The sequence below is a fragment of the Pituophis catenifer genome, unplaced genomic scaffold (assembly GCF_029215685.1).
Source record: "Pituophis catenifer annectens isolate HBS135680 unplaced genomic scaffold, rPitCat1.0.hap2 SCAF_1, whole genome shotgun sequence".
In the NCBI taxonomy this organism is placed as follows: Eukaryota; Metazoa; Chordata; class Lepidosauria; order Squamata; family Colubridae; genus Pituophis; species Pituophis catenifer.
Window position 1 is genome coordinate 317,106,000 of NW_027256881.1, and position 23,914 is coordinate 317,129,913.

The 23,914-nt window shown below is 37.9% G+C and overlaps 2 protein-coding genes across 3 annotated transcripts in view; one reads left to right on the top strand and one right to left on the bottom strand.

Moving 5' to 3' along the window:
- Positions 1-10,262, top strand: part of AKT1 (AKT serine/threonine kinase 1) — a 113,897-nt gene extending 103,635 nt beyond the window's left edge. For both annotated transcript variants that reach the window (XM_070942309.1, XM_070942317.1), the window contains 2 exons: positions 5,202-5,304; positions 8,463-10,262. In XM_070942309.1, coding sequence (XP_070798410.1) covers positions 5,202-5,304; positions 8,463-8,542 — 183 coding nt within the window. In that variant the 3' untranslated portion in view covers positions 8,543-10,262. The remainder of the gene's footprint in view (positions 1-5,201; positions 5,305-8,462) is intronic.
- A 6,096-nt stretch (positions 10,263-16,358) lies between these two features.
- On the bottom strand, positions 16,359-20,105 carry SIVA1 (SIVA1 apoptosis inducing factor). The gene is made up of 4 exons (XM_070931591.1): positions 19,842-20,105; positions 18,343-18,546; positions 17,080-17,236; positions 16,359-16,568 (listed from the first exon to the last, which is right to left on the bottom strand). The coding sequence occupies exons 1-4, from the start codon at positions 19,957-19,959 to the stop codon at positions 16,514-16,516; spliced, it is 534 nt and encodes a 177-aa protein (XP_070787692.1). The 5' UTR covers positions 19,960-20,105; the 3' UTR covers positions 16,359-16,513.
- Between the last annotated feature and the right edge of the window lie 3,809 nt (positions 20,106-23,914).

The following is a 23,914-nucleotide window of genomic DNA, read 5'->3' on the forward strand; positions in this document are numbered from 1 at the left end:
AAAAACTCAGCTTTGTTTTGTGGTTTGAAAAGAAAAATTATATTTGAAACCTGTTGTCTTTATATTTTGGGTTACTGTTTTCTTCTTACTCTAATTGTATTGGGGAAAGAGGATTGTCATTCAAGGATCATGTAATTACATGCCAATTCTGTGCATTTTTATATAGACCTCCCATCTGAACTATATTTCTCCCCAAGTATCTAAATGGCAACATTAATCACATTGCTGCCAGGGTTAATTTGAGCTGTCATTTTCCCCTCAATATTTGGATTTCCCTGCAGGTGTAAACCCCAAAATGCTAATCGTATTATGTACCCTGTTTCCCTGAAAATAAGACATCCCCTGATAATAAGGCCAATCAGGCTTTTGAGCACATGCGCTAAAATAAGCCTCTCCCCGAAAATATTTAAACACAGAGTTGGAAATCAGGTAAGACGGCAAGAGGAGCCCCATCTTGCTCCATGTGCCCCAAAATAATAAGACCTCCCCAAAAATAAGGCCAAGCACTTATTTTGGGGTTCAAAAAAATGTAAGACAGGGTCTTATTTTTGGGAAACACAGTATATAAAAGACTCATTTTCTTTAGTAGGCATTGTTTGCCTGCCTTATGGTTAATGTATTCTCTGTATTGGAATCAAGGTTTTAATGATCATATCTTCAGTTTACAGATAACTTATTATGATTATAGATTCTACATCTCCAGTTCTCCATAGGAGAATATATCCAGCATTTTTATAAATACAAAAAGTATTGGAGATGGTTCAAGACAAAAAAATATATCCACTGAAACATCAAAAGCAAAAAATAGTTTCTTGCTTTAAAAAGCTAATAGTATTCTCACTTTATCTTTTTTTTTATGTACTGCTGCCTCTAAATCCATTTTGTAACTTGGTCTTCAAGATGTTCGACTTCCTCTACGTAATGCTTTTTAAAAAATTAAACTGTGGATATTTCTAGTATTATACAAAATGCTGTCATCATTCAAAGTAGTTCAGGGCATCAACGCAATTATTTAAAAAATTAACCAGCTGCAATATGTACTATTCTTCTAGTTTGAAGCTTCTGAAGGAGCTAGCAATTCTCAAATTGCGGGCTGGGAGCAAATCGTACACTGGAGGAAGGTTGATTTTAATTTGAGAATGAAAGGCTAAATTTGTTTATATCCTTAAACCTTCTATCCTGCACCAATGAAACTTGGACTCTGAGCTTCCACACTATTAAATGCTAAAAAAAAAAAAAAGACAGTTTTGAAAAATCTGAACCTTTTCCCACTGCAGAATTAAAATGCTATCCACTGATTCTTGAGTGTAACATTTGTTGTTCGTGCCACCAAACTACACTGCCACTATTGCAACTGCTGTGACTCACTGAAGGAGGATGCTGGCTTTGCTGTTCTGTCCGTTACGTCCAGCTGGCAGGAATAAATCTGCCAGTCATGGCTCTGCAGAAGACCTGAGGCCGGTCTGGTTGCAGGACACGGTCATTCTAGGCTTTCTTCTTCAGCTTCTTCTCCTCTGCCCCATCCTGTTATAACGCAGGATGAGTAACGGGTTTTGAAAAAGCCCAGCAGAGCCAAGTCATGGAAGGTGCTGAGTCACTGGAGTTTTGTTGCCCTCTCTTCCTTTCTTTTTGATCAGCAACAGAAGCTGACTTCAGATCCCTGTTTGCCATGTTTGGGAAGCAATAAGGGCAGGGTAGTGTCGTCCAGTCTCTGCACTTTGGCTGTGCTAGCCTGGTGCTAAACTGGTAAAGCCATAGAGCTAAAAGCACTACCGTTACAGAGTTTTGGTTTCCCGTTCCTTAGGGAAAAACACAGCACAATGACAGCCAAGCCACCACCTGATGCTGCCAGAGCATTAATCCTTCAGCCTATCAATTAAGAAAGTATTATCATCTTCTCAAATTCCTTGATTAAAGCTTACTTTATTCTAGTAAATCTGGTAAATGTATGCGTTAACATACTTCTGGCGCAAAAATTCAACAGCGCTTTTTTTTTTTTAAGATAGAAAAATGGATATTGAACTAAAACAATGCAATGTTTAGGTTTTATCTTTTAGACCTTAATTTCTGGAAGAAAGTAGCTGGCAGGTGTAAAGGTCAACAGAGGTACTTGAAAAGGATGAGTGTGTGGATGTATACAATTTTGTTTTATTTTTTTTCCTGTCATAAATACTTGTGTCCAGTGGTGAAATGTAAAATTTGTTACTACCGGTTCTGTGGGCGTGGCTTGGGGTGGTGGTGGTAATATGACTGAGTGGGCGTGGCCAGCTTTTTTTTTAACTTTTAAAACCATTTTTTCTACAACCTCTTCATCTGAAGAGGTTGTAAAAAAAATGCTTTTAAAGCCTCTGACGATCCCAGCTGACTTGCCTGATCAGCAGAGGCTTTTTTTCCTTTTAAAAACATTTTTTCTATAACCTCTTCAGCCGAAGAAGTTGTAGAAAAAAATGCTTTTAAAAGCCTCTGATGATCCCAGCTGAGCCATGCGATCATCAGAGGCTTTTTTTTTTTACTTTTAAAAGCATTTTTTTCGGCCAAAGAGGTTGTAGAAAAAATGCTTTTAAAAATAAAAAAAAGCCTCTGATGATTGCACGGCTCAGCTGGGCAATGGGGGGGGGCAGGGATTTTTGCTACCGATTCTCTGAACTACCCGCCTCCATCGCTACCGGATCGGGCGATCCGGTCTGAACCGGGAGCATTTCACCCCTGCTTGTGACCCTGTTCTAAGTATCCTTTTGTATAATGGCAAAAAATAAAATACCGAGATCTGCTTTGCAAAATAAAGCATTTCCCTTTTATATTTTATAACCGACTATTATCAGAGGCAACATCTCATCCTACCCATGCATGTAATACTTATTTCTTCAGAGAAAATCATTCAACACTGCCATGTATATATATTAGCACCTAATCACAGTTCCCAACCTGATGTGCTCTGTCTCTCTATTAGTATTGCAAGGTGACTTAACATGGGGTTTTCAAGTATTTTCAAGCTGCTGAACCTGTTTTTTTTTAAAAAAAAATTCCAGAACCCCTAATCCACAAAATGACAGTGACTGGTTTTTTACTGGAGACATATCTCTGCTGGTACCCCCAAAAATATGGCCTTAAACACCATTTGGTTACACCCCCCCTCCCTTTTAAGCTTCCAGGAGACCCCATCAAATTCTCAAATAACCCTAGGAATTTTTTTAGCAGAAAAGCCAGACAAGATAAAAATAGGGAAGCTCTTGTTCTACTTTTGCACACTAATGAGTGTCATACACTAGTTCAGTGATGGCTAACCTTTTCCGGACAGAGTGCCCAAAGCGTGTGTGGCAGGGGTGCTATTCAGCAGGTTCTGACAGGTTCTGGAGAACTGGTCGAGGAAATTTTGAGTAGTTCGGAGAACCGGCAAGTGCCACCTCTGGCTGGTCCCAGAGTGGGGTGGGAATGGAGATTTTGAAATATCCTTCCCCCAGGAGTGGGGAGGGAATGGGGATTTTGTAGTATTCTACCCCTGCCACGCCCACCAAGCGACACCACGCCCATAGAACCAGTAGTAAAAAAATTTGAATTCCACCACTGGCATGCACGCGCACACACAAATGCACCCACATGCACCCGAACCCCCAAAATGGGTGAAATGCTCCCGGTTCAGACCGGATCGCCTGATCCAGTAGCGATGGTGGCGGATGGTTCGGAGAACCGGTAGCAAAAATCCCTGTCTCCCCACCCCCCATGCCCAGCTGAGCTGCACGATCATCAGAAGTTTTTTTTTTTTTTTAACTTTTAAAAGCATTTTTTCTACAACCTCTTCGACCTAAAAAATGCTTTTAAAAGTTAAAAAAAAAAAAGCCTCTGATGATCCCAGCTGAGTTGCCTGATCGGCAGAGGCTTTTAAAAGCATTTTTTTCTGCAACCTCTTAAGATTGTAGAAAAAATGCTTTTAAAAGTAAAAAAAAAAAAAATTGGCCACGCCCACCCAGTCACATTAACCCCCCACCAAGCCACACCCACAGAACCGGTAGTAACAAATTTTACATTTCACCACTGCCCCAAAATGCAATGCGTGGCGGCCCCCTACATGCACCCTGCCTCCCGTGCATGCACAGCAGAGACTCAAAGACCAGCTGGCCGTCTGGAGGCACATGGCCAGCAGAGCTGAACTGGATCAATGGCTCGTATGCCTTCAGAGAGGGAATTGCGTGCCATCTCTGGCACGCATACCATAGGTTCGCCATCACGGCACTAGTTGATCATGTCTCCACTTTTTATCTCACCCTTTATTTACCGCCAAATGCCTTAGAGTTAGGGTTCTCAATCAATGGTTGACAGCCAGCTCTGAATTTATGTACTCACAACATAATTGGGATGTGATTACATAGGAATTAAGAAGCTGGGCTTGTCACCTGGAAGGTTGGCAGTTCAAGACCTAAGTAACACGTGATAGAGTGAGTTTCCAATACTTGCACCAGCTGCTGCCAATCTAGCAGTTCAAAAGCATGTAAATGGAGGTAAATAAGTATAGATACTCTTTCTCTGGGAAGGTAACAACATTCCATGTGCCTTCAGCATTATAATCATGGGACAAAATGGTCTTTGGACAATGCTGGGTCTTCAGCTGTGAAATTGGAAGTGAGCACCACTCTTGAGAGTTGGACATGACTGGCAGGGGAAGCCTTTGCCTTCTAGCATAATCACAGCAAGGATTTTGCACTAATCATTTAGGTCCACGATGAGCAAAAACTATCAGGACATGAAGTGTTGAGATCAAAACTACGAACCCACACAGAATCAGAGAAGTGGCTTTTCATTTAATTACATTATTCTCCTTTATAAGAAGATTATATTATTATTATTACTACTACTACTGCTACTGCTGCTACTACTACTACTACAACTACTACTATTGTTATTGTTATTATTATTCTATCACAATTTATCTGAAATTTAACTAAAAGTCAGAAAATAAGCTCAATTGGCTCAAGCATCGATGAGTTCATGCGATATGGGATTAAGAGATCTGAGTGGGCTTAAAGCTGGAATAGAAGCGTTCCCATTCCTATCCTACATTTTTAAAAGAATATAAAAATATTTTACTGCCAAAAGTTGGTTATTTGGCTGCCAAATTTCAGCAACGCAGGCTCGGCTACCTGGGGAGGGTTGCTGAGATTTCCCTGTTCTAATAACTCAATTCCAGGTTTTATTTCTTTTTACAGCTGGTACCTCCATTTAAACCCCAGGTGACGTCTGAAACAGATACACGCTATTTTGATGAAGAATTCACAGCACAGATGATTACTATCACCCCCCCTGATCAAGGTAATACTGCTTGAAAGTGCTTTAGTTGGACAACAGGACACACGGCTCAACTGAAAGCTCAATAAATTCTTCCCTGAAACTCTGGGAAATGATGGCTCTGGGCAAGATGCTCCAACTTTGACAACATAAGTTGTCTTTGACTGTTTCTTTGCACAAAACACGTTTTTCTAAAAAAAATAAGAGCTTTCAGAGTTGCCAAAGTTCTTTGTATCATGAATCCTGGTGTTAAGATAAAAGTAAGTAGATAGTGGCAGCAGCAACAACTACCAACCTACTACATCAAGGCAGAAGGTGGAACTACAAGAAAACTTAAGTGTGGCGACTGAGCTTGTATCAAGCAGTACTGGAAGTTTTTCTTAAAAACAGATTTTAAACTAGGCCTGCTTGTGGGCTCCTTTTTTTTTTGACAAATTCTAAAATTCACTACCCCAAAGATACTTTTTTCAAAAGAAAAAAAAAGACGTATCTAAGAAAGTCCAGTTGCCTTTTGAAGAAGGCACCTTTGGGACAACCATGACCTGGATGACTGAGAATATCCACAAACTAAAATCCACTAGATTTGCCAAACAGCAGCATTACCATTTCCTGCCTAATTTTTGTGGAAAATGACAGAAAATAAATATTAAGTATTCCTTTCTGAATGGATAAAAAATTATGCCATACAAAAATGTCACAGCCATATTGACAGCAATTGATTTTATTTTATTTTTTTTAAAAAAAGCTTATCCTCCCAGCTGTAGACAGATTGTCGTCGTCCCCACCCCACCCATCAGTAGGGGGTCACGGTGGCTCATGTAAGACGCTGGGCTTGTACACCGCTGAGGTTGGTGGCTCGATTCCTGTGAGCGAATAAACCGCATAGGGACAAGAAAGGAGCCTTCCCCAATTGCCTACCAGCATTCAGGGGTCCCGTGGGTAAAGATAACACTGCCCGAAAAAATTTATTTCACAGAGGCAGCCAGCTGCCTTGGTGATCCCTGGCTAATACATGCCATACGCTTAAAAAAAAAACATCAGTAAATGAAAGCTGTTTCTTTACCTTTTTTCTGATCCACGTAGCAAGGGTTAATACAATCTTAATACACCACTGGCTATCTTAGATTTAGCTGGCAATCTTAATTGTAATACACCACTGGCAAATTTTGTATTAGTGCAGTAGATGGGGGGAATCTGCAATAGAGAATTCATAACTGCCTCAGTAAACTGCAACATCCAGGAAAACCACAGTTGTTAAAATGACAAGAGTTAGCAGAAGTGTTGTAGTTAGAGATTATTCTTAAGAAGTAGTTGCTTACTGGAGGACTAATCCATAGGGTAAAAGTTTGCAGTTCTTGGGTCCTTTTTCCAAAACTTCTAGATTATATATTATAGCTCCATCTTCTGCCTTGATGTAGTACAGGGGTGTCAAACTCGAGTCATCACATGACATATCACGATTTTCCCCCCTTCGCTAAACCGGTCATGGGCATGGCCAGCATGTGATGCATCCGGCCCACAGGCCATGGGTTTGACATCCCTGATGTAGCAGGTTTTTAGTTCCTGAGCTGCAATTATCTATTTTTATCTTAACTCCAGCATTCATGATACAGAGAGCTCAGACAGCCTATGCATCTTACTGACAAGTAAAAGAGAAAACACCTGGTAAAAATTAAATAAATTCTGTCATGTTATCTCCTGGCCCCTAGCATTAAAGGCTGTGACCAGGGAAATCACTTCCTTCCTCTGACAGATGAATCAATCTCACAAAGAATAAATAGAATTAAATTTTATTTCTAAAGAAAGGAAAACAAAAACTAAAAATTCCTAGTCAGCTGTTAATATAAAGCTTTCAGTGGCAGGGAAGATAAATATAGTGTTCAAATCACAGATTGTGAATTAAAAGGATCTCCCATAACAAGCTATAAAGGGCTGTAGACTAGATATAACCCTTTAAGCAGATCACATAATGCTACTGAACTCTTTACCAACCAATAGAAGTGGTATGAAGTTTTCATAAAATGCAATTTTCACAGAACATAAATATTGAAAATGATAAGACATCAGCTAGCAGACACAGGAAAAAAATAAATGTAATGCAGTTCTTAGCTACATTTTTCTAGTCCCTTCTGGGGATTAGATGGGCCTTGGAATATAAGTGACTTCTGTGCAAGTATATGTCTTGGAAATCCTTCTTTGTGCAAATACCAGCTGAAAGCTTGAGGGTAAGAGTTAAAGATTTATTTCCAATCTCTCTATCAACTTTTATTAAAGTTGATAAAGTATATATAAAGTAATAATAGTAGATATAAAGTAATAAAAGTATCAACTTTTATTAAAAGTTTATTTAAAAAAAATTAATAGAAGTGATTTTGTGAGGGGAATGCTTGTTGTACAGGTGCTCATCTTGAGACAAAAATATCCTCTTTCTAGGAAACAGTTATTAGTCTTGTGAGAATACTAGTGGAATTACAATTTGAGTGCCCTACAATTCTGTATCCTTAATTAACTAAAAAAATTCTTTGTTTGATTCAGTTATCAAAACCAAAGCACGTTTATTTGTATAGGACTTTTTATTTAAGAATATAAACACTGAGATTCCTACTCACTGAATTCTTACGCATTAGCAATTTTTTGGGGGAACAGCAAAGCAAATTTAAACCACATTGTTGCTAATACACAAAGAATACATGAATGCAACAGAGGTATAATAGCTTGATGTGGGATGCAGACAGTGTTTTCCGTGACTAACTGCATAAACAGCTAGTTCATGTTCAAAATTGGGAGGGGAAATACTGATTCCCAATTTGACTTTTTTAAAAAAAAATCATTTAAAATAAATAAATAAGTATCGGTAGTTGATAAAGTGCAAAACCCATAGCTATACTCTAGAATTGTAATCTTTTGAAAAAAATGCCTTTGAGTCCCATTGCATTGGTAGAGAACACTCTGGTTTACTTTCTGGTAAATGGATGTTTTGTGAGTAACCATGCCATCATGACTATAATTTTGTGAACAGGTAAGTCTCTCATGGTGTTTTGTGTGTATACACCCAAGATCTGCTTTCAGAATTCCAAGTGTATCCTAGCCTTGAAAATGTCTACCTCACCTCACTTTAATGCACAGTGTACTTTCCATACCTCAGTAGCAATGCTTTAACCATCCTTTCATTCTGTTTCCAGATGACAGCATGGATTGTGTTGATAACGAACGGCGGCCACACTTCCCTCAGTTCTCTTACTCCGCCAGTGGAACAGCTTAATGTTTCACTTGTCCATAACTTCAACCAATCAGACTGCATTCTGGGACCTTTAATTTCAATGGACACTAGAGAACTCTCTACGATACATGAATTACAAACTATGTTTGTATTACGGTTTAGTTGAATTTGTAGGAAGCCTCACAGGCTGTGTATTTAAAACAATCCTGATGAATTTTTGAGTCAGAATCTCTGCAATTTTGAGAAGGAAGATAAGAAACCATTCTTAATGCATTATTAAAAAAAAAAAAAAAACTTTTTCTTCTGGAGAGACAAAAGGACATTTTAGGTTTTTAAGAATGTGCACCAAAAGTTTTCTTTCAAAAAGTCTAAAGCAAATGTTGGCTGTTTAAAAAACAAAACAAAAACACAACTGTTTTTTATTTATTTCATACTGTTCATTATGTGTAAGTAGAAAAGCTGCACTCTGAACAATTAGATTTATTTAGGATGAGAGGCAGACTTAGATAGTGCAATAATTAGAGCAGCAACACAAAAAACGAACAAACTCTGGGCCATCAAGGCCACAAGAAATCTGCTGGCAATTCTAGGAAGCCTTTTATAGGAATGGCATGTCGGACTTCAGAGAGATAGAGTCAAGAAGAAAATGATGTTAGCACAACTGCTACTACACATTACATATCAAACAGAGCTGAATGATCTGTTTTCAAAATTACACAATGTCCTGCTGAAGACATCACATTAGTTATACTACATTCTTGTCCCAGCATGTTTCTGGGAAGTTACACTTTAGAGAAACAAATCAGTTTTACCTATTTCAACTGAAAACACTTTAAAGTTGCAAAAATTTATCAGGGGAGAGGGCAGGATTTGTACACATTAAAAAATAAACCACGCACAATAGTCTTAAGTGAAGAAACATCTATCTTACTGAGCAAAAGTCATATTTTTGGCAGTGGAGTCATATTTTTGGCAGTGAAGCGATAGGCCCTGTTCACATATGTATTACATCTTTTCCCAGCCTGATACCTTCCAGAAGCGGGTCACAGCTCCAAATATGTCTGTGCAGCATGGGCTTTCAGCTGCCACAGAATTCTGCAATGCGTAATCCTGATACATCTGGAGGGCACCAGATTGCAGCAGCAGGTTTTAGAGAGGCATTAACATGGCAAGATACTTCGCACATTGAAATCCCGTCCATCTGTTTTCCACTCTTCAATGTACATTTATAAAGGTTATAGGGGGGAGGGAGGGCAAGCTGGATGGTACCACGATGTATGGGAGAAAAGTCCATCAGTGGTTGCAATGGCTATATGTAAAAAAAAAAAATATTAAGGTGAAACTTTATACGATCAAGATTTTTTTCCCCTCTCATTTCGTTTTTTTATCTTTTTTGTCACTTCATTTTGTATTTTCACAGCCACATCATTCTGGATTTACCAAACAAAATTATCTTTTTGCTTTTTGACACGGGCCAGGATTTTAAGCTCTCGTACTGTGAATGAGTTTATTCAGTTGTGGCTTTATGTTCTTTTAGACACGCTTGTGTTTCTGTTCTCTTACCTGTTTAAAAAAAAAAAAAGACCTATATTGCAGTTCCTTAACTTTTTTTTTATTTGAAAGGGAATGTATTTAAAATACCCACAACTTTCCCTTTACACAAAATTCCATTGTTGTGTGCGTTGTACTTTTTTTTTAAACAACATTCAGTTCTAGTATTTTTACTTATGATATGAAAGTTTCCCTCAAAAGTACTTCAATAAAATGTGCTTTAACAAGTTAGTTTTGTCTTGGTTTTGGTAGCATGTATAGGGGATTAAAAAAGCAAAAATGATGCAGATTTTTCTATATTATGCAGTTTTCTCAGTAGCCAAGGCTGAACAGTAGCTATGAGGATTAATCTTACTTATTTGAAAAGTTGATCTATATTAGCAGGGATTTAAAGTGAAAAGAGGATTGAGCAGGGAAGAAATGGGGAGGGTTCAGTTTGTTGGGTTGTAAGCAGGGGTGAAATCTAAAATTTGTTACTACCGGTTCTGTGGGCATGGCTTGGTGGGGGGGTAATGTGACTGGGTGAGCATGGTCAACTTTTTTTTTTTACTTTTAAAAGCATTTTTTTCTACAACCTTAAGAGGTTGCTGAAAAAAATGCTTTTAGAAGCCTCTGACGATCAAGTAACTCAGCTGGGATCGCCAGAGGCTTTTAAAGGCATTTTTTTTTTCCTACAACCTCTTCGACCGAACAGGTTGCAGAAAAAAATGCTTTTAAAAATAAAAAAAACAGCCTCTGATGATCGCACGGCTCAGTTGGGCATGGGGGAGGGGCGCAGGGATTTTCACTACCGGTTCTCCGAACCACCCGCCACCATCACTACCAGATCAGGAAATCCGGTCCAAACTGGGAGCATTTCACCCCTGGTTGTAAGTATACTGAAATTGGTAAGTTCTTTCGTCGTATGATCTTGACAAAGTCTGCTTGATTTCATTGAAAATGTATGAAGGTTATCTCTGTATTTTCAGGTGCAAGAAGAGGAATTTGTGAAAGTCATTTAGTGACAATTTTAGAAACAAAGTCCTGAACTCATACCTTGCTTGCACATTTCTTTTAAAACAGCAGTAAATTCAGCAATACTTTGCAGAAAGCATAAGCTTTAGACCCTCAATAGTCTAATAGCAATAGAATAGTAAACTGAACAACAAAAAAGAATGATCTTCAATTATTGTCTTCACATTCATTCCCAGTTGCCCGGCTTCACTGGTCATGTGCTTCAAAAACGTGTAGCCTATATAATTATTGGACTGCAGATTCCATCCTTAACATCCAGTAATTTACTCCTGCTGTGCCGGACAGTTTATTGATTTACTAATCAAATGTACGTCCTTCTCAATCAGAAGATTCTCAGTGGCTGATAATAATGACTTTAAACATCCCAAAATAAAAGTGTGCAGTCCAGCATTTATTGACACCAACTGTAGGTTACCTTTGACCATGCCTGCATGTGCTTTGTCAGCTATAAGCAGACTGAGTGTTTGAATCTCAGACTCTGCTACAACTAGTGTACTGATTTGTCCAGCTGAAGCTAATATACTGTGTCTGGTCTTATCTTCTATCCCACCTGTTATTTTACTGGTATCACAATCTTGAAATCTTATCTCCCCTTTATTAAAATGTTAAGTTTCATCACACACACAGCCCAATATGACAAGTGGTAAAATTGTACAAAGAATCTTCTTAACCAAAACATTTCTTAAATAAACTGCGTAATTGATGTTAAAGAGGGAGCAGGGTATATTTCCACAGGAATGAGCTACAAAGTCCCGGTTTTTCTGTTAAAAATTCTGTCCTCACCTCCAAATATAAACTTGAAATGTCCCCAAGGAAGATTTTCTGTAACACCAAGCATGCAGGGAAGAAAATGGTTTAATTACCCGGCTGACTTCTAAGCTGGAGCTTTGCAGGGCAAAGTATTACTTGATGGATCTTCTATCAGCCAATGTTGGAAAGTTAATTGTGATGAAATAGTTGTGCATAAAGCAGCTTGATCTTGTTTTACATTTTTCCCAGTGCTGAGTGTTGATGAGAAAAGCGTTTTGGGGAAATAAACACCCACCCACGGCTAAATTAAGCTTCCCGGTGTTTCTCAGTATAACAGGTCAGAAGAAAAGAGTGAGGAGGCACTAGGACCAACTGTTGGCAGTAGGTCCTAGCAGGACTGATGGATGCTGGTGTCAACTCTTTATCTGTTGTGCTGCATTAACACCTAAACTGTCAACTGTTGCAAGCAGAAACAGGACGGTTTGTGCTTTGTTTTCTTTTTGCTTGGTCTATCTGGAACACCTGATAGAACTCTCAAAACTGTTAAATGTATGTAATAAAATAAATGGAATATTCAGCTGTTTACTGGAAAAGCATCCAGAGATATTACAAGCAAATCAGTCAGGATACAAGGCAAGAGGAATGTCCTAATAGACACAGATTCCTCATGAGTCACCACACACTGTACTTCAGGATAATGGGACAGAGTCTTCATGGCCAGTCTTAAGAAGCAATATCATGTAGATTTGATCTATATAAATAGATCAATCTATATAATCAATCAATATAATCAATCTATATAAGCAAGATTTGATCATATAAATCAAATTAAAATAAAAAATAAATAAAAATGTAGAGCCTGGCTGCTCCTTAGCTACTTTGGCCCTAAGCTATATAAGGCTTTATAAATTAGAAAACTTAAGAGTTCATAAAATGCCACCCTATTCTGCATTAACTCTCACTTCAAAATACTTTCAAAGAAAGTTCCAGATAGAAGAGATTCCAGCAGGTTAGGACATAACACACATGGGTAAAAGCTGGCTGTTTTTTTTTTTTTTTAAAATGCACAGCTCATTGCCCTGTTCCAGTAAGCAGATAGAGTGAGGTCAGAAAATACAAAAAAGGCTGAACCAAGACTTGGACAGTGCAGTGCAAAAGGTGGATTGGGCTGAGAGTCACTGGCCCAGTCGCCTAGCCAGCTTTCATGGCTGAGGCAGTAACTCTGTCTCCCTGTTTGAACATTAACTTTTTGTTAATTTTCATAGATTGGTATTAGAACTTGATGAATATAGTTATTGCCATAGACCTGACTTATCAATAAACAAGGCTGGAGAAACAATGTAGCACTGAAGTCTAATATAATCTCCCAGGCTGAGATTGAATTTTACACAACCAGGAGCTTCTTAACCAAAATCCTAGAAACTCGCTTGGTAAGAAATCATGGAGAGAACATCCAATGGTAAATTACACTTCCACCCCCATTGTGTTTGTGGCATGATCCAGAGCAAGACAAAACATGGGAGAAAAAAAGGATTTTATTTAAAGCTAACTCATATTCAATAGGATTTAATATGAATCACTGCAGAATGACACTGAAGGAATATATCCCAGTGAGGGAGGCTACAGGTCCAAAGAAACTGATGTAAATTAGCTGCCTCCCCACTCCACAGTGATTCTAATCTCCAGACCTATCCCAAAAGCAGAAGTGTCTATAAATCTATAACTTGACATGTAATCCCCACATAGAGATTGAAGTCCTCATCCTGATCCACAAGTAAAAAAGGTTGAACTAAATGGCTTGGGGCAGTGATGGCGAACCTGCGCGGAAACATCGTGCATACATGCGTGCCCAACAATCAGCTGGTTAGCACACATGCACAGGTTGGTTTTCGGCACTGCCATGTGTGCAAAGGGATCGCGCTCCGGAAAAGCCGAACTTCTGGGTTCTGGTGTGCATGCACACCTGACAAAATCAGCTGGCCAGCATACATGCGCACAGCGGTTTTCAGCATTGCCGCATGTGCGAAGGACAGCTGATCATTGCATGCACATGCACGCCAGAAACCCGGAAGACAAACAGGCAAGGCCATGTGTGCCGGGAGACATGGCTTCGAGTGCCACTTTGGCCACGCGTGCCATAAATTCGCAATCACAGGCTTAGGGCTTCCCCATATTTTGTTGGCCAACAGACATTTGGCATTTAGAATTTTAGTTTGATACACTGGCTGCTTTGGGATAAGGAGTGCTGCCTTTTTTCAATATGATTCCTAGGGTATCCTAATCAGGCATAGAACAGAAAACTCAAGTCATGGAATGTGGAAGTCACTAAGGGACCCATCATCAGACATAATGGTGCCCATGGGCCTTGTAGTGGTAGCTCTTGAAATATCTTTCAAATAATCCAGCAGTTTTTACAGGGAAGATGAATTCAGAACTACACACTTTCCTAGAAAAATTATGCTCCTCTCCTTCACTTTCTCCTATTCAATTACCTGGTAGAAGATGAGCTAGTTACAGAACAAGGTTCAACCCAAATTTGGGAGAAAGTGTTAGGCTGCACTCAAAACATAGAGGTAGCTAAGAACCATGCAAACATTTGTGCATAATATCCTTCCTATATTCTGATCATTGTCATTTGCAATTAAAATACAGAAGAATGACATGCATGGCGTGGCAGACAGAAAATTAGAAAACAAATTTCTTCTCCTTTAATAAGAATGATTTTAGGATTTTGCCTACCAGTGCACCCAAAGATAATAGGCTTCCTTCCTAACACAATGGAGCTGAAAGTGTGGCTTTCTATCATCAATCTTCTCTGCCACAAGATAGCTCAAATTTAAAAGCTATAGAAAAATGCAAGTCAGTGTTTAATCATGAAGTGAAGGCCAAACACTCCTCTCCTATTGCATTCTTACATCCTATTTCATGGTGGAATCAATAGTTACTACCTCTTTCCAAGGTGTTTTGCAATTCTAATTAAATGCTTAAATTTCAATTGCTTGGTTACTTTATGTTAAAGCTCAAAACATTTTGCAAATAATATTTCAGATTTGGCCAGTCTTGCTGTTGCTTAGTGTAAATACATTCTTTACCATGTATAAAGCCACATCATAGATAGGGGGACTAAAAGTGTTTAAAATGATAATATTGTTTTTAATGAAGAATAGTTGCAGTTATTGTGTTAAAAATGGTAATAAAACTGCAGCCATTCCTGAAATTCTACACTGATTTTTTTCCAGGAGGATCAGAATCATATTTAAGCAATCCAACTCATGTCACTTGGAACTCAGACATATGCAGTAGGGATTTGTTGAATTAGCACTAGATTCTTAATTTGAATGTTAGAAAAATATTATTCAAGTATGGGGATTATGACAAGAGTGCTGAGACAGATCATGGCACCCTGAAATTTAAATGGTATGTGGTTGAAAGCATTACTGTCTAGAAACAGCTCTACACCAAAGTCCTGTGCAGGAAGATCATTACTGATAGCAGTGAAAGCAGGTAAGAGTTCTTACTCATTCCCAACCTAAATTAGTTGGGTCATATTGTCTCTCTAGGGCAGTTCAGATCACACAAGGCAATTTTACTGCTGATCCTTATTGTGATCAAACTGCATCTTACATATTTTCCAATGAAGTCTTATATTTCCTCACCTAAGAATTTAATTGCAGATATGAAATACTATTTCAGTAGGATAATTCATTCCCCAGAAATACAGAATTAAGAATGCTAAGAATATTTTGAATGCAATACCTGCTAGGATACAAGGAAACAAGCTGGGATACAAGGAAACAAGCAATATTTTTTGAATGTGGGATTTTTAGTATTAATTTCACATTGAAATTAAAGTTGTAATGATCTTAAAATATGATAAAACTAATCATACTAACCTATAACATGTCCTTATAAGTAAATTTTGCATATGATACACATTAGCAGGCATTATTTTAAGGGCCTGTGTCAATTATGTAACATAGCTGGTATCTTTTATATAAGATAAAAAGAGAAACTATGTGTTAGCTTAACCTCTCTGAAGACTGGAATTGTATGGCAAGTGCTAGTATCAGTTAGCTTAATACAAAAAGACATGCATCTTTTTTTAAATAAAAGAAATACTACTGACTTCTTAAATATGGTATCAAATTTCTTTCACATGGAAGAATTGTTAAAATACAATCTTGAGACCCAGGACTCCCCCCCCCTCCGCCAAAAGATGAATTAGCAGATTACAGATAAGAGAAGAATTATTATAAGATTAGGATAGTGATTTTCAATTAGAAATCAAATCTATAAACTATTTTCTTTTATTGGATACTGCAAAAACAATATGTCACGTTATGTTCAAGTAAACGCACCCTGCTTACTCACTTAGATATTTGAACAGTCTCCAACTCCTAACCCCCTGCTGATGCAACATATGTACTCCACTAGGTCTCCAAGACAAATCTGACTGCTTGTCTGGAAATACTAAGAATCCCTTCTATATTCTCTACAAGGAATATAAGATCCATATTTTATCAAGCAACACAAAAATCAGGTCTTATCAAAATAGAAAATATTTATTATATTAAACTACAATTACAGAATATACAATATTTAGAAAAAGGCACTCCAGTATCTCAAAAACCTAATTATTTAAAAGCAATACTTTCTTTACAACACAAATGACAACCATTTCCTAAAAACAGCTGTTTATTATTTGTACATTGAGCAGCCACTGCAAAAGATTTGATCTCCAACATCCTCTGATCTAAAAAAAAAAAAGAAGAAGAAGAAGAAGATAAAAGTTAGTTTAATGTCTCTTTTTGATTAGTAAGTTCCAAGAGAACACAACTTCTGTTATGGCTCTTCCACATACCACAATGCTTTGTGACAAAATTAAGCTGTGAGGAGAAATAAAACGTAAGAATTGTCTTACTGAATTCAAATAAGATCCAACTAGACAATCCTGACATAAAAGATTGAATTAGCTGCTATACTATAGTAATTAATCCAGCCATATCTAAGTCTCCAACGTTACTGAATTCAAGTAATAAATTGTAGTATGTAAAAAATTCCCTTCTGTCAAGAAACAAAAATGAACTTGATTTCTGGGTATCAGTTCTTAAAATTCTTAATGCAAAACTTTCTACAGCCCCATCTCATACCACCTTTATTAACTTTGCACCTAGTTTTTGTCATGTTACAACTATAAACCCCTCCAGAATTTATCAGTTGAATACAACCAAAGGAAATTAAAGCTTATCTGGATAAGCACTTACTCTATAACTGAGCATAATGAACAGACAATGGTGCTGCAACAGCTGCAGAGTTTGCTGCAGTTCTGGCATATGTACTGATCACACTGTGTGCAAACATCTTTGATGTCAACTGTTCTTATACAGGAGGAACAGGCTTTTGATACTCCTACCGGCAAAACTGTGTATAAATAAACAGATTGGTAAATTAGATTTCAGCACTGTTTGCCATAAGCATCTCCTTTATAATATAATCAAATCAGATTATTTGGACTCTAGTACAAAATCATTTATATTGATCGAAATAGGTTTATCCAATAGATAAGGTAACACTTAGTGGAGTTGAAGTTAGCAGGGAGTGAGCCTGGGACTTTCTATATGCAAATCAGGTGATACTATTTTTTATACATTCCTACACCAGATAAGATCATTTAAATACAATTTCAGGATCAATTGCATTTATCCAATAAATACAACATTGCATTTAACTTTTACACAATATATTCAGAAATCTATTTAACAATACAATATTCTACATACATATAAAACTTCATACATTGGGAACAAGGCTTGCTATTATTTGCTGTCTCCTCTTTTTAAAAGGAAAACTAGCTAGATACATCCACAAGCCCAGGAGAGTATTCTTTCATACACACTTCATCAGAAACCAAGCAATTAAAATTGCATTGGCAATAATCTATAATTTATCGTTAACCATACACAGGTACAGTTACCCTGAGTATAAAGAAACATTCAATTTAGCATAATTTGATAATATATTCTTCTCCTAGTACATATATAGTTGCATTGCTCTTGGAGTATTCTTGGAAACTACAGATGATTAGTAGTTGTGAGAGAAATAATAAACTATGAATGACAACTGAGAAAAATTGACACAGGCTGGCTGTATATCCTTATAATTTCTGTACCTGTATCATTTCTGTACTGCCTAAATGAAATTACATCTGAGGCCTTTTCCAATTACAATTTCATATTCCAAAAATCCATGCTGCAAAAAAGTTGGTGCTGCAGAATTACATAATGTAATTCTAAACAACTGGGAGAAAATTCCCACCACAAACTTAAGTACTGAAATTTAGCTGCTACCAACATGATCCAATGACAGTAATATATGAGCACAAGTTTAGTCATAATTACAACTTATGAATTCTCTTATCTCTGAAAACAACAAGCAAACAGCATGTCTAGATATAAATATATAACAGGTTGAAAACTGCAAATGAAAAATTAATAGTACCTAAGTGCTTGATAACTAACCATCCTTACCCATTTCACTTGCACAGGGTTGTCGAAGTTTTCCATCCTGCCCAATTAACATTTGTCCATTACATCTGTGCAATGAACAAATTTCTGATTTGTCTATACATGATTCTGGATATTGTGTAATTAGATATGTTCCCACTGCACTTGCATTGCAAGCATTGTTCATGTATGTTTGAGCCCCTTTGAAGAGTAGTTGTTTGGTTTTCTCTGTGATAATGAGAACAAAAACAAAGATGACAATGTTATTTTAATTATACTGTCCAGAGTGACATTACAGTGCATTATTCAATCTGTGTCTACTGTATAACCTTTTAAGTACCGTGTTTCCCCGAAAATAAGACCCTTATATTTTTTTGAATCCTGAAATAAATGCTTGGCCTTATTGCCATGCGCTCAAAAAGCCCAATTGGGCTTATTATCAGGGGATGTCCTATTTTGGGGGAAACAGGGTACAAATTTATAGCAATAAATATGACCTCAGTTACTTTTTTCTGCCTTCTGGTGGCTGGCTGGACTTTTCAACCCAAATATCGTACCCTCCAAAGCTAACCAAGAAAGAAAATTGTGAGCAACTTCCAAATCTCTTTTCCTGCAAAGAATTTCTAGCTGTTGGAAATCATAAACATATGATTTACCCAAAACCAAACCGTACTGCTTCATATATATACATATGTATATATATGTATATATATGTATGTATATATATATGTATGTATATATATATATATATATATATATATATGTATATGTATATATGTATGTATATGTATATATATACATACATACACACACACACACACATATATATATATGCCGATTTAATGTTAAATACCTCAGTTCAAGCTGGTTTAATATGAGCTTATCACAGTATTATAGTGACAGTACTTAAACAGGGAACATCTATATGCAACATTACATACAAATTAGATGTTGAACCGAGCTGAATGGTTGGAGATTCAGCTGTTTTAAGTCTTTTAAGCCAGCAAGAACATAAAATAGCCACTAAGATGAAGCAAGAGGGACTACAACTGAATGCACTTTGCTTTGTGGGGGGGATGGAGCCAAGTTTTGCAATCAAGGGTGTTTAGGGAAAGCAAGGCAATCAAATGACACGGGCTCTTTTGACAGAGGAACAACGAATCCCGGCTGTTTATCAAATGGCTTGCTTTGGAAGGCGAGGCGGAGCACCTCTGAGCATACACAGAGCACTTTTTTTTTTGGTCACGCACCAGCCAAGTTAGAGTGGCCGTTCCCGCCGTGTTAACAGTTAACAGGAAAGAGGGGAGCTTCGCTTTTCCTCCTCCGGGCAGCCGCCTTTCCGGAGGCCGAGCGGGAGAAAGAAGGCGCATCCCGCTCACGCCAAGGGCGGAAAGGCCCCGCGGGGGACAGAAGGGAAACGCGCCCTCAAGCAGCGGAAGGAAACTAGGAAAAACTCGCGAGGACAAGCCTCGCCGAGCGATTTCTCTGCCCTTTCCCCCCCTCCACCCCCCACGTCGCCTCACCGAAGATCTCGCGCCGGTACCTCTCGCCCATGACGCCCTGGCTCAGCTCCTTCAGCCGCACGCGCGTCTTCAGCTGCACCGGGGACGAGTCCGCGAACGGGCAGGACCGCTTCGGCATCTCTTCCCCACGACCAACACGCCGACCGTGGCACGGGGCAACCCGCAGCTCCGGCTGAGCTGGAACAATTAACGCGCCAATCGAGCGCTGCCTTTTCTGCGCGGCAAAAGGCGTAAACAAGACGCCTTTCCCGGGAGGAATCCGCTGCACGGCCCGCCTGCTTGGTCACCCGCGCCTTTTACGTCATCGGACCCTCGGCCAATCGGGAAGCGAGAAGGGGACACGGGGGAGAGAGGACCCTGGGATTCTGCTAGTGGGCGCTGGCATTGGCGGGGGAGAGACGTGACGGTAGAGGGGCGGGGCTGGGTCGAAAAAGCGCGCCGGCGAGGAGGAGGAAAGCCCTTTAAGCGATTAGCTTTGGAGCTTTGGAGAGTCCGCTTTCAAACCAAATTAACAGAGTTGGAAGGGACCTTGTAGGTCATCTAGTCCAACCCCCCCGTCCAAGCAGGAGACACCCTACCCCATTTCTGACAGATGGCAATCCAGTCTCTTCTTGAAAGCTATATAGGACCAATCTGAATAGAATAGAATCGAATAGAATAGAATAGAATAGAATAGAATTCTTTATTGGCCAAGTGTGATTGGACACACAAGGAATTTGTCTCCAGTGCATAAGCTCTCAGTGTACATAAAAGAAAAAATATAGCTCAAACGCTAATCGCTTGAACACTTTCCTCCTCCCCTGCACTCTTTTTCCACCAATAGGTCCTATATAGGCTTTGTTGAGTATTCTTCAAAAAACCTAATTTAGGATTCAATATTGGAGTCAACACTTCATCAAAAACACAAATGAGGTGGGCATTTACCACCTCGTTATGGTTTACATTTGAATAACCTTAACCAAAAATTTAACTTAACTTTTAAAATTTAGAAATTTAACTATTGTATGTGAAAAACACACACGTTTAAGGACTAGGTTTACTCCACTGCAGCCTTCACTCTTGTGTCACCAAATTCTTCACTGAGTACATTTCTTGAAAGCAGTGGGATTTATCCTCTATGATATGAATGTCATGTTGCGCAATAATATTTTTTTCCGTGGTGATAAGATGCCAATGTTTTTCCCAGTCATAAATTTGGAAGGAGGAAGAAGGTAAGGTGAAGAATAAAATGTGGCTTTAAGGACGAACATGCTGTAAATAATCTCTATTCAGTATATTCCACAGGTTTTGTAGAATAAGCATTTCAGCTGTGTTTTTCACCAAACCTGGACAATATGCAAAATTTCCAACATATTCTTATGCATGTTGAGATTTTATCTAAAAGTTATGTAATTATCCTACTGGTGCCATGCATATGCAACACCATGTGACAACACATAGTAGAATTTACTATGGAATTCTTGGCTACAAGTGACATATGATCTTGAGCTACAGATATCCTCTTCTAGAATTTACCATATTTGGTGATCTTGGAAGATTTTGGCCATGTCTATTTTTTTAAAAACAAAAATATTGTAGTATTATCATTTACATTTATAGATATAAATCCCTAGGATCTTCAGCAGTATACAGACAATCCTAAGTAGTACAATAATAGATAAATCTAAGATATATGCAATAAACAAAGTAAACAGATGAAGTAAACAGATGAAAAGCTGGTCCAGACTGATGCAGCATGTATAGTTATGGATGCACCTCAGTATGCCCATAGGTCATGCTACTGTGAGATCTATATTGGTTACTTTGGGCTTCTAGATGCAATTCAAAGTGCTGATAGTCGCCTGCAAAGCCCTATATGACAGGGCTAGGATATTAGTGGGGCCATCTTTCTCTTATCTCTGCCTACCTAACAAGATCTGGCATGTTCTAAGTCTTATCAGTGTCATTTAATGGAGCCCAAGAAGGATGCCTTATCTATCACTGCATTTGCATTGTGAAACAGCAACCTCTCTCCAGATCTGGATGGTTCAGATCCTGCTGGCTTTTTAAAAGATCTTGTTCTTCCCTTTGGTATAGTATGGTAACTTACTACCGGTATGTTGTATGTAAGTTACTGTCTTGGTTTGTATATATTCTGCAGTTACTAATCCTTGTTGGCTGCCCAGAAAGCAAAAGAATGACCATAGAACTCTTATAAACAAACAGGTAAGCTACATATAGAATAATAAGTACAGAGTGCACTAATTGATTGTGCATGTTCTTATAAACAATTCCAATAATAATCTTTTGGTTACTAAAGGTAAATTTTAGCTGACATTTATTTCAACCTGAACCCAGTTTCTGCTGACTTCAGTCCACATTGGTTTGGTATTACTACCTAACTTAGTTCAGAGAGAAAGCAGGAAGTAACCAGCAATAACATTTGCTTTGGTGATGCTTTGTTCATGTTACCTCTTTGTTTTCCTCAAAAAATTAATATATGACTTGCATCTATATAACAAATGTTGCTGCTGAATTTTGTTAACATATAGTCACGTGCATGTATGTCTTTTAGTGATGCACTTTAAAAAAGCTAAATATAATTAACTCAGCTACCCCAAACATTGTATCAAATTTGGCGTACAAAATTGGGTCTTGCATTAGTGCCATCAACCTCTTACTGGAAGAAAAAAGATAATGGAGTAATGTCTGAGTGCCATAAAGAATTTGGCAGCCTCAGGGAAAATGCTAATAGAAGGGTGATCTTGATTAAATAGTATATAAAGTCACACATTAGAATGAGATTTAGATTGTAATTTTTGAACTTTCAAATGTGTTATAAAAATAGAACTTTTTTATTGGTTCTGTATTAAAACCAGAAGTGATTCATAAGATTCAGAACAACGAGACAATATTACTTTCTTATAAGGCTTTATTGAGTAAATAAAGAGCTATAAGATCAATACAGCTCCATTTACAATATACAAAATAATCAAGAGAACAGTTTTAGTGCATTTTAATCATCTGGTTTATACTTGCTATATCAGGAATTGTGTGGCACAACACATCATAAAAATATTAGGCTCAAAACCTGACCTATTCTTGCCTGATGTACAGTTAAGACATTTTCAGTGTCTTATCATGCTGTTCCCCACATTGAGTCATAAAGTATTTTAGATAACAATTGCATTTAAACAGCATACTAAAGTTGTACTAAATTTCACATGAAGCTCCAGTATCCTAGGAAACAGTCAAAATACAATATATATTTTTCATGAAGGATGAACTATAGTATAACAAATCCTGACTACTAAATATTTAATTTCATTTGATGTTATTTTATGGGAACAAAGATGTCTGTTAAAATATGCCAAAGTTAATAGATTCTCTATGAATATTGATTTAAACAAGTGCAAACTAAGAGGCCTAAGGAAGATCCACTGACATGAATGGGAGCTACCGAAGTGTTCTTGCATAACACCCATTCATATAGATGGAAACTGTGTGGAAGTATTTACCAATGGTTTGTGGCTGCTAAAGAAATTAAGCTGCCTATGTGCAGGACTGTATGTTCTTATAGCTAGCTTTCCATGCAACAGATACTCACTTGAGAGAAAATGCACAGCTGGGCAGTGGAAAAATGTCATGCTGAACAAAAAGTTATAGCAAAGACATTTCAGTTACAAAGTTAGACTTTTTAAAGAGATACAGAAAACAAATCATTAAATGTAGTGAGCAAATAACTGATAACATATTATGGATATGTAATGTAGGGTAAAGGCCACTTTGGTAAACTTTGGTCAGATAGGATGTGCAGAGATATTGTAGGTTGAGGGAAAGTCTTGAATAATTTCTGACAGGATTAAAAATCTATCTGCAAATTGATTAATGGTACTCCTTCTAGGGCAGCACCAAATCATTTTTAAAAAGTCATTTAGAAAACATTGACCTCTTGTTAACATTGCCTAGACAAGAGAATGTATTTTTACAAAGACAAGGCAAAACACATAGGATTCTTATTAAACAACACATAGGAAATTTTAGAGCATTATATTGCAGCAAATACCAAGAATTCTGTGGCACCCTAAAGAGCT